At 44.3% G+C, this 12,070-nt stretch overlaps 1 protein-coding gene across 2 annotated transcripts in view; it reads right to left on the bottom strand.

Annotated features, from left to right (window-relative positions):
• CCNY (cyclin Y) overlaps positions 1-12,070 on the bottom strand; it is a 219,650-nt gene that overhangs the window by 15,426 nt on the left and 192,154 nt on the right. For both annotated transcript variants that reach the window (XM_058532792.1, XM_058532793.1), the window contains exons 6-7: positions 11,930-11,987; positions 11,719-11,838 (exon numbers count right to left, since the gene is read on the bottom strand). In XM_058532792.1, the coding sequence (XP_058388775.1) occupies positions 11,719-11,838; positions 11,930-11,987 (178 nt within the window). The remainder of the gene's footprint in view (positions 1-11,718; positions 11,839-11,929; positions 11,988-12,070) is intronic.

The raw sequence follows: 12,070 nt of genomic DNA, 5'->3' as shown, positions 1-12,070 counted from the left end.
TTTTTGGCTAAACAATATCAATGTTCACAAATAGCACGGGAAAAGTTAAAAAAAAAAAAAGGAAGAATCCACAACTGTTCTATCATTAGGGCTTTGGGGAGGAGGCTGCACTTCAGAAAGTTCTTGAGAAAGAGGGTAATTAACAGATTGATTGGGAGAAGTTTATTAAATGACGTGAATACATAAGAAGAGGATAATGCCAGAAGCAGACTAACAATTACACAACAAAAAGATCCCAGGATGAGAATAGATAAATGAGAGGTATGGTCGAACAAGTGGACTTAATCCATTATTTACTGTCTAAGCACGGAGCACTCACTCTCTGCAGGCACTATGCTGAACACTGCGGACAGGAGGGGTGGTGCTGACCGCCTCAGGAGCGGTGGTGCTGACCACCTCGGCTGGAAAGGAGCAGAGCTGACGGGAAGAGGCCCTCCGGTTACTGAAGTGGTCCTAACAGAGAGGACCAGTGCTTGAACAGGGAACAGGACAGAGAAGACGAGAGGCCTAGTCCAGAGATTCCAGTAACCCCAGCAACCTCAGAAGGTGGACTGCTGTGGGAGACTTGCAGCCTCTGCAGCTGGATGGGTGATGCCCCTAAGACTGGGTGCACAGGGCAGGAAGAAGTTGGTGAAGGATGATTCCGAGTCTGACTTAGGACATTTTATGTCTGAGCCATCCCAGAGGATGCCACGCAGGAAGGGCACATGCTGGGCTGGAGCTCAAAGGCAACAGCAATGAGATAGAAATCTGGGAGTCCGTGACATACAAACAGAATTAAGCCTGGGCGTGGATCTGATGACCTGGGAGGGGGGCAGAGAGAGACAAGAAAGGGCCAGGCCTGAGCCTTGAGAGCCCCTCCTGTGTTAACGTCTGGAGGGAGGAATAAAATCTGGTATGTTCTGCTTTTCAGTCTTGTAATAGTTTGGAGAAGAATCTACAAGGCAAAGCTAGGTGACTGTAAGTGCCTGAATTGGGCTTATAATATTATACAGGGCATAGGAGAAGGAAATTGAAGTGGTCTCTCTCTCAGTAAAAAGTGAAACAAGCGTAGCAAGCACACTCCACACAGTGACTGTGTGGGTGGAGAAGGGCAGAGGAGGCAGCAGGGATGGGGTATTGAGAAGAGAGAGTGGAGGGAGAGGGAGGAAGAAGGAGAAACGGAGAGGGAGAAGAGGGAGAGACGGGGAGAGGGGAGGGAGCAGAGAGAAGAAGGGAGGAAGGAAGGGAGGGAGGGAGGGAAGGAGAAATGACCCTTAATGGAAGCAAAATGCTGGGCGGATTAAGAAAAGTCCACCAGCTAGCAGCTCCTCCGTAGAGCCTCCCCTGGTTCCCTTCATCCCTAAATCACCGCTCACATGCTCCTTGCAAAGCAGCAGGAGATTCCTATGGCTTCTTTAGCCAGTCTGCACCAGTCTGCTGTCCACGAAGCAGCGGCAACGGTGAACGCCAGCTGGAGAAGGGGCTCGGAACCTTGTCTGCCTCTTCCCCTGAAATAGGGGCTTGGCCAAGATCGGGGGGTTGGCATTCAACTGTTTGCTGAACAAGTAAATAGATGAATAAGGGTTCTTTTGCTTAGACAGGTTATTGTTCTATTTTCCGAGCTTCATTAATGAAAAAGCATTCTTGTTTTTAATCCTAAAAGCCTAGATTCTTACACTAATCTCAGATAGCAGGTGTTCCCCAGAATGGATCAGGGGCACTGTATTAAAGGACAAAGTCTAACTCACGAGAAGAAATCACTAACACATTTCAAAGACAAAACAGCCAACAAACTGAGACAAGGCCCTACATTTACCGAAAAGTAATGAAACAGAAACCATTACACGGTGGGCCTGCCTTGACTTCCCCTGGTTAATGTGGGTGACCCTCCCACGTGCCCCCCTGGTCTGCGTATCTCAGGTAGCTGCCTTCTTACTGGTCTCTCCCCTAGTGACCAAAAGTTCCCTGAAGACAAGGTCCATGTCTCTCTCCCACTATGTGCCCAGCGTCTGGCATCATGCTAGGGCAGGGCGTGGGCCCTGACTGCTGGCTCAATGGACACACGTTCCTGCAGAAGGAACAAGGGACAGCATCTCCAGAGGAGCTCTGGCTCTGGAACACAGCTACAGGAGGTGGATTTCTTGTGTAAGGGACTTAGCTAACAAATAATGGCATTCAGGAAAAGGAAGTGAATTTACAAAGACAGAGTGGATTCAAAGGTAACACCGAGTCCCTGGTTTGTGAGCCAGGTACCGTGGTGAACAATGAAGTCAGAGGAGACGGCTCCCGAAGAAGGAGTCCACTCAGCTGTGCTGAGCCCAGGCCATAGGGAGGACCTTCAGATGAGCCCAGGCAGTTCCGAAGCATGGCTCTAACTGCACTCTATGGACCTCTGTGCGAGTTTCCACACATCTGCCGTTGAACAGTAACAGCATTTGGTGGTGACAATCAGTGGTGGAAAAAACTAGGGCACTGAATAGAGCCCACGAATCTTTTCAATTTTTAATGGCATGCATTACACTAAATGAGCAGAAAAGGTGAGCTAATGTTCTAGATCATGATTTTTATTTGTGGGAAAATCGTAATTCTTCAGGTAAAGATCCAGGCCAGACCGCTTGAGACTCCAGACTGCATTATTTTATAAAGGTGGACAACTAACTCTTCTCATTCTCTACCAAGGAGAGAGTCAGAAAAAAGTGTAACAAAACTGTACTAAGAGCATAAGATTGAGACTGGATCTAACTAAGCCTCCAGATTTTTAAAGCAATAGAAAAAAGAGGCTGTGAAACAATCTTGGCCCGAATCCCTAAGACTCTAGCCCTTTATATTATAGACACAAGCTATGCAAATCTCTCCAAGCTCTCCCCTGAAATAGATTCTCACCCGCTTGGTGCAAAAAAGTGGCTACTCAATCTTCTTCCTACTTACTTTACACCTTAGTTGATAGATATTAATAAATACACTAGATGATATTTAAGATAATATTTAATGTTTGAAAAAAACCAACAGGCATCTATCATATCTGATATCCCATTAGGGCTAACTAAAGGAATTAAATATAATAGTACTCTCCATTACCCAGCAAAGGCAGCTGTCATGCTGGGAGATAACACATTCACAATAAGCTCCACTTAATAGCATGTAATTTAGCAGAACTTGCCAGTAAAGCTATATTCAAGGATCAGCTGCAATTTCTTTAGTAAACTCCCACTTGGGTATGTGAATTTCCTGCCAAGTAAAATAATATACAATTGATTTTTTTTCTAAACAATATCCCTAGACCATTGCTAATAGGACACTCTTGCTCAATTAAATTTTCAGATTTAAATTTATGAGAAGGACTATCCTAAGGAGTCTCTAGAGAATACAGGTTAGTGAGCAATTATAGAGCATTCAGTTGACTGCACAAAACAAAACTGTTCAAAGGCTTGGGGGGAAATAAAATGCAAATTCATGGAATCAAGGATATGTGTAACCAAAACCCCGATGATGCTGAAATTATTCCAATCCAATTTTAAAGAGTAACGCTAGGCCAGTTAATCTTAGAGTCTCTATCACCCAGAGTTTTAGCCAGCTGACAACTTCACCACTACTTCTTATTTGCTAGCAATTGGAGAAATACATGAATGAGATATTTGGACTTGTCACTGAATAGGTACCATTTGAATAACAGCTTTTGACTTCCTTAGAAACTATTAAAGTGACCCAAAAAGGGAGTCTTGGGCTCAGAACTGAAGATGCCACAGGTCACTTCATCATCAGAGAACCAGCCTCCAAAAGGCACTTTTGGGGCTGCCACCAAGGGGCACGGTGGCAGAGGCACCGGTGGCCGTGCAGCAATGACTGGACCCTGCCCAGGCCATCCAAGCCGGGACCCGTGACTGGTGTTCCTGACACACTGAGCTAACAAGCACTCTTTCCAGTCACAAGTAACACGTCACCTAAGGAGGCAGAGCCTAACGTCCCTCCTCAAGGGTGGGCTGCACACAGCCGCTTACTTCCAAAGAGGACAGCTGGAAAGTGGACAAACAGTAACTTCACACTGGACGACCCTGACCACCGCCACCCCAGCCAGGAGATCGAGGCTACTGTCAACAGTGATCAGTCACAGTGGACTGCATGGCCCTCCCACAGGATGGGATTAAATGGAAACCTCCGCAGTTCTTCTCCCCACAACACACAATCTCAGTGTCCTCACGAGAAAAACAGCAGATAAATCCCAATTGAGGGACATTCTACAAAATACCTGACCAGTACTCCTCAAAACTGTCAAGATCATCAAAAACAGGGAAAGTCTGAGAAACTAGTACAGCCAGGAGGAGCCTAAGGAGGCAGGACAACTAAATGCTAAGGAGTGTCCTAGAGGGGATCCTGGAAAAGAAAGGGACAACAGGCAAGAAGAAGGAAATCTGAATAACGCATGAACTTCGTTAATAATAACGTATCCATATCAGCTCATTAACTGTAACAAATATATCACACTAATATAACATGTTAATAAGATATATTATATGATATAATATTATAGATGTTAATAAACTGGGTGTGAGGTATATGGGAACTCTCTGAACCAGCTTCACAATTTTTCTGTAAATCTAAAATAAAAAGTTTATTTTAAAAAATACATCTATGAAAATGAATGCGAAATATACCAAAACTTACACAACACAGCTGAAGCTTAGAGGAAATTTATTACTGTAAGTTCCTGTATTAAAAAGGGAGGATCTCAAACATCAATAACCTAACTTCTTACCTTAAGCAACTAGAAGAAGAGCAAGCTAAACCTAAAGCAAGCAGAAGGATGCAATTAATAAAGATTACAGTGAAAATAAATGAAATAAATAGAAAAACAGAGAAAACCAACAACACTGAAACCTGGTTCTTCGGAAAGATCAACAAAATTGAGCCTTTAGTTAGACCAATCAAGAAAAAAGGGAGAAGACTCAAATTAGTAAAATCAGAAACAAAAGGGGGCATTACACAGACTTTCAGAAATAAAAAGGATTATAAGGGAATTCTATGAACAACGGTATGCCAATAAACTAGATAACAGAAGAAATGGACAAATTCCTAGAAAGCCACAAACTGACTCAGGAAGAAACAGACGATCTGAATAGACCTGTAACAAGCAAAGAGATTGAATTGCTAATGTAAAAACCTCCAACAGGGCTGCCGGGTGGCACAGTGGTTAAGTTCACGCTCTTTGGCGGCCTGGGGTTCGCAGGTATGGACCTACGCACTGCTCATCAAGCCATCCTGTGGTGGCGTCCCACATACAAAAGAGAGGAAGATGGGCACAGATGTTAGCTCAGGGCCAATATTCCTCAGCAAAAAGAGGAAGATTGGCAATGGATGTTAGCTCAGGTCAAATCTTCCTCACCAAAAAAAAAAAAAAAAAAAAAAAACCACTTCCAACAAAGAAAAATCCTGGCCAAAATGGCTTCAGTGATGAATTCTACCAATATTTAAATAAGAATTAATACCAATCCTTTTCAAACCCTTCAGAAAAATAGAAGGAGAAGGAACACTTCCCAATTCATTCTATGAGGCCAGTATTATGCTGATTGAAAAACCATAGATATCACAGGAAAACCAAAGACCGATACCTCTTACAAATATAGACCCCAAAATCCTTAACATACTACTAGCAAACCAAGTTCAGCAACATACAGAAAGAATTATCTACCATGACCAAGTGGGATTTATCCCAGGAATGCAAAGTTGATTTAACAGACCAATAGAATAGAGGACAAAAACCACATGATCAACCTCAAAAGACGCAGAACTACCATTTAACAGAATCCAGTACTCTTTAAAAAGATAAAAATACACTCCACAAATTAGGAACAGAAGGGAATTTCCTCAATCTGATAAAGGACAGCTACAAAATACCCATAGCTAACACCACATTCTATGGAGAAAGTCTGAAAGCCTTCCTCCTAAGATCAAGAACAAGACAAGGATGTGTATTCTCCATTTCTCTTCAACACTGTGCTGGAGGTTATAGCCAGAGCAATCAGGCCAGAAAAAGAAAGAAAAGGCAGCCAGATTGGAAAGGAAGAAGTAAAACTATCTCCATTTGCAGATGACATGATCTTACATATACAAAATTCTAAGGAATCTAGTAAAAAACTATTAGAACTAAAAATGAGTTTCACAGTACGGAAGAAGACAAGATCAATCTACAAAAATAAACTGTATTCCCATACATTGGCAATGAACAATCTGAAAATGAAACTAAGAAAACAATTGCACTTACAATAGCATGAAATAGAATTAAACACCTAACAAAAGAAGTGTAAGATCTGTACACTGAAAACTACAAACACTGTGGAAAAGACATTGAAGGAAATCTAAATAAATGGAAAGACACCTCGTGTTCGTGGATCGGAGGACTTAGTATTTTTAAGACTACAATATTCCACAAAATGATCCCAGCTAGTTTTGTTTTTTTGTTTGTTTTGCAGAAACTGACCAGCTGATTTTAAAATTCATTCGGAAATGCAAGGGTAACAGAATAGCCAAAATAACCTTGAAAGAGAAGAACAAAGTTGGGAGAGTCATATTTTCTGATTTCAACTACTCAGCTATGGTAATCAAGACAGTGTGTGGTACTGACATAAGGATATTCATATTGATCAATGGAATAAAATTGGAAGTCCAGAAATAAACTTTCACATTTACTGTCAACTGATTTTTGACAAGAGCGACAGACAATTCAATGAGGAAAGGACAGTCCCTTCAACAAATGGTGCTGGGACGACTGGATATCCACACGCAAAACAATGAATGTGAACCCCTACCTCAAAAAAAAAACCCCAGCTCAAAATGGATCATAGACCTAAATGTAAGAGGTAAAATTATGTAACTCCTAAAAGAAAACACAGGAGTAAATCACACGACCTTGGGCTATGCAAGGGTTTCTTAGATACAACAACAAAAGCACAAGGGACAAAAGAAAAAAATATATAACTTGGGTTTCACAAAAATGAAAACTACGTCACAAATGATACCACTAAGAAAGTGAAATGACAACCCAGAGAATAGGAGGAAATACTTGTGAATCATATATCTGACAAGGGGCTTGATCCATATCCAGAACATACAAAGAACTCTTTACAACTCTTAATATTCTTACAATAAAAAGACAACCCAATTTAAAAATGGGCAAAGAATTTGAAGAGACATTTCTCCAAAGAAGATATACAAATGGCCAAAAAACACATGAAAAGATCTTCATCAATCATTAGGGAAATGCAAATCCAAACTATAATGCGAGAATACTTCACACCCACTAGAATGGCTAAAATCGAAAAGACAGACAACAACAAGGTTGAAGGATGTGATGTGGAGAAACTGGAACCCTCATAACATTGCCAATGGGAATGTAAAATGGTGCAGCCATATTGCCAGGTTCTTCCTCAAAAAGTTAAGACACAGAGTTACCATATGACCCAGCAATTCCACTCCTAGGTATATACCAAGAGAAATGAAAATATATACCCACTCAAAAACTTGTATACAAATGTTCACAGCAATATTATTCACAACAGCTAAAAAACAGAAACAACTCAAATGTCTATCAATTGATGAATGAATAAACAAAGCACGGTATATCCATAAATGGAATATTATTTGGCAATAAAAAAGAATAAAATACTATACTTGTCACAACGTGGATGAACTCTGAAAACATTAAGGCAAGTGAAAAAAAGCCAGTCACAAAAGACCACACATTATATGAATCCATTTATATGAAACGTCCAGAATAGGCAAATACATAGAGACAGAAAATAGCCTAGTGGTTACCTATGCCTGGGTAGGGGTTGGGAATGGGGAGTGACTGCTAAACGGTAAGGGGTTTCTTTATGGGGTGATGAAAATATCCTGAAACTAGGTGGTGGTGATGGTTGCACAAGATACTAAAAAAGAGTGAAGTGCTAACTTTAAGTGGGTGGATTTTCTGGTGTGTGAACCATAGCTCAATAAAACTATAAAACACAAGGAATTACTAAAAAGGCAGTGTACTTCCTCTTGTCCAGTTAGTGCTCACTGTGCCACCTCCATTTCTTCTCGTTGCCCTTTTCTCGACGCCCGACTCCTCTCCATCAATCACGGACGCCTTCTCCCTCCCACTGCCCATCGGCGCAGCTCTCCAGACAGAACCCACCTTGCAGGCAACCCTCAATCGGGCTGGGTGGAGCGATGTCCCCCCAGCTGAAGACCAGGCCGCCCTCCCTTCAGGATGCTCACTCTAAGAGTGTAAGCAGGGGAAGAGCAGGCCCGAGGCTAAGGGTATTAAACCACTGGGGAGGGCTGCATGCGAGCAAGAAGCTCCGGAACGCCCCTACCTTTCGGGCAGAGTGTGAGGAACAGCAGCTCTACTTTTATTAACTTCAGCCGGCTGGCAGTTACTCCTGTGCTTGCTTTACACATGTAATAACTACTTATTGAGCATTTATCATGTACCAGGCTGTGTTCCAGGTGCTGGTCACATCGCAGTGAACCAAACAGACAAAAAAATTTAAAAAATCCTTTTCATGGAGCTTATACTATAAACAAAATAGAATAAATGAGTTAAACTTAAAGAATGTTCGTTGGTGGTAAGTGCTGAGGAGAAGCACGAAGCAGGACCTGATGAGAGGGGAATGTAGGGAGAGGCTGCAAATTCAAAGGCTGCGAGCCCTTTGAGCAAAGGCTTGAAGGGGGGCAGGGAGGCGCCCGGCGCACATACAGAGGAGCCGAGCGCCACCCTCCTGAGGCAGGCACATGTCTGGTGTGTTCAGGAACAGCAAGAGGGCGAGCGGCTGGAGCAGCGTGACGGGGGCAGGGGAGCTGACATGAAGAGGAGGCCTAATCCTGCTGGGGCCTGTAGGCCACTTGAGGGCTTTCCTGTGTTTTCCTCTGAGGAAGGTGGGGGACCACTTGGAGGTTTTGAGCTGAGGAGAGTACAGAGTGAGAAAAATAATGGCTCAGGACAAAGCCCTGGGCCCCTTTCTCCTGTCACCTCTGGGTCATGACCGATTGTTCTAAGGGTGAACATCTGAGCCCAAGGGAACTGAGCCAATCAAAATTCATCCCCTCTTCAAAATCTGGACTAAACACAAGGGGCTCAGTTAGCCGGCCTTGGGCCCTAAAGGAAAAAGTGGTGCCGAGTCAGGGTTGGGACTGCTACTTCTCGGCCACGCCCGACCAGCAGCCGGCCTGAAGGTTAATGCTGCAGACCCACAGCGGGGAGCAGAGGCGAGATGAGGCAGCCCCAGGGAGACAGAGGGAGAGAGGACCCTGGTGTTGATCTCACTGTACGCCTGATGCGCTCCCGGTCCTAGAGGACAAGGGGTACATGGGACTCCCGACCTTCCAGTACACCTCCCTCTGCCTTGGCCTCTTTGTGTGGGTTTCTCATCCCTATAACCGAAGATGCCTGGCTTAGACAGGCAGTGAGCTATATCTGTCATCCAAGCACCACATGGGACTAAAACGGGTGTCTGTTCACAGCTCTAAGTATAACCCAGCTCAAAGAAGCCCTGAGAGAAGGAATGGGATGCATGGAGGGGCAGCTGGACCTGAAGGCCTTCCGCCCACCTCACCACAGTGACTCTGGCTCCCCACAGCTCTCCCTGGGGTGCCCCACCATAAATCAGTAAGACGTAATTCAATTACCTCACCCTCTTTTTAATTTCCTCACGAGTCAGTAGCAATAGGAGAAGAGGATTTTAGCACATCCTGCAAGGCTAAAAAAATATACTTAGTGATATTAAGTTACTGTAACTCTTTTAAAACGAAGTTAACTAAGCTGTGCAATATTTGCTTTGGGTTAACCAGGTTCGAGGTGTCTGAGGTACTGGCCGCTCTCTCACCACAGGCAGGCTGCAGTCTTGCTCCTTGTGGGCAGCAGCGCCAGAGCTAACGGCTGTCCTTCCCTCCCCCACCCCTGCCTCCTCCTGGGCAGCAGGCCAAGACGCCAAGGATGCCCAGGAGAAAAGCAGAGATTAATGCATCTCTGTCAACTCTAGCCCGGACCTGTTCTGAATGGCTGTTTCTAACTCTAGGGGCCCCAAGAGAAGGAAGAAGAATTACACAAGGGTCTTGCTCAGAGCACACATCTGTCTGCCTTCTGCTCACAGGCACGCAGGCTGACTTGTGGCCAACACAAGCGGTGGCAGCCAGAGGATCGTCTGCAGTGCTGTACCCACTGCACGGGACCCCGGAGCTGCTCATCTGTAGGCTGTAACCAACAAGACCCCCAAACAAGCTAATCTCCTGCTAAGCCACTGGTGTATCTAACAGGACAGTGAAGATTTCAGGAGTTATAATTACTGACACATACGCACCCTCCACTAGTGCCACAAAGACACAAACTACCCAACCCTCCCGTGCCCAGGGGGCAGGGGCGTGCACTGTGGAAGTTCTCTCCACGTCTCTGCAGAAGCCGGGAGGCTGCAGGATCAGAAGTCAGCCCCGAGTCCTCCACAGGACACTGACCTTCCCCTCCACAGATGAATCTAAACAATAAGGCGCTATTTGGGTCACAGTCGGGTCATCATTTTCTCAGGAATTCAAGGTAAAACAATCCCCACCACATTCCACTTGCAGTAGCTTCAAAATGCACCTCTCTTCTGGGCAGGAATTTAAGTATTACTCTCTCCCATGGTTTCACCTGATTTTCACACCTCCTTTTCCCTTCGTCGCAATTTCCCCACATAAAAACTTCAACCCTGTTGCGTGTTATTGTAAGAACTGGAAATCCTATGGGGGAACAAAGCTGGGCAATAAATGTACTTCTCCATGATGACATAATAACCTATAATCATTCCAAATCACCTAATGACTACTTGTTGAATGTCTGTTTTACCCTTAGGCGGCAAGTTTAATGAAAGAAGGAATGAACAAACAAATGATGAATTGACTAATTACTAAACAAGCACACAGGTTTACTGCTGCCAGCTGGGAGCACAAAGCTCTGAGCGTGGCAGAGGTACAAAGGTCCTCAGGGGGCCTGTAAACTTCTATCAGACAATAATCTCTTCTCAGAAACTACAGGGAACGGCTCTCTGGTCTCCCCCGGGGACAGCGCATTCACAAGCAGAGCACACTTCCTACCTGACTGGACACAATGTCAGAGAGCAGTGACAACGGGCTCCATGGTCAAATCTACTTCCCAAATGAGACCTGACCTAAAGAGTCCCTAAAGTTTTAAGAATCTAAATAAGATTATAGATTTTTATCTCTTACTTGAGTCTTAAAGTGCAGATTACCTCCATATGTGGTCTCTGAAGACCTTACAGATACATATTTACACAGAAATCACAAAAGAGAGGCTAGCAATATACAGCAGTGCTTCCTACATAGGTCTTAATGTAGGACGTGTGTGGCTCATATCTTATTAATGTTATTAAAACCTTTGTGGGGAATCAACCACAGGAACCCAGAGGGTAACAGGGAGGGGTGGCCCGAGTCCTTCTTAAAGACCTCCTTTAGCTGATGTTTTCCTTACTTGCATTTAATATTCCAGCATTTATTGGTTTTGAATGTGAGCTGACAAATGAACTTTAGGTGGGGACTGTGGAACAGACTTCATGGCCTCCTCTGGGAGATGCATACGCTATTCTCCCAGCAAAACAGACAACCCTGAGGCCGAAGCCACAGTCCCCGAGGGCACCTGGTGAGGATCCCTGGTTCGAATCCCACTCCCCTGACCAGCAGGGTGGCCACAGCCACCCGGAAGACACTCACCAGGGTGACAATGGCACATTCAGCCGTCAGCTGAGCAGCACTGAACAGCGTCCGAACAAATCGGTAAATCTGCTTCTGCTCGGGGGTATGTTTGTCGTAATCTGGCGGCACTTCGGATTTCTGGGAAGGAAATACGTTCAGATGACCAGCCCCCCAATAAGAGCAAACAAGAATAAAACAATACCATGAAATGCGAGGAGGAGGAGATTACCGAAAGAGGGTGAAGGTTTTCATCAAAAATATCTAAGAGCATCCTTCCATCTGGGTCCCTAGTGGGGAAAATAAGAGAAAACAGAGTTTATGTTCTGCAAGAATGAGTGTCATTCACAATAAAACAAAAATATATCTTGAT

This window comes from Diceros bicornis, chromosome 36 (genome assembly GCF_020826845.1).
Source record: "Diceros bicornis minor isolate mBicDic1 chromosome 36, mDicBic1.mat.cur, whole genome shotgun sequence".
NCBI lineage: Eukaryota > Metazoa > Chordata > Mammalia > Perissodactyla > Rhinocerotidae > Diceros > Diceros bicornis.
Note: the sequence above shows the minus strand (reverse complement) of the source record. Positions and strands in the feature narration are given on the sequence as shown.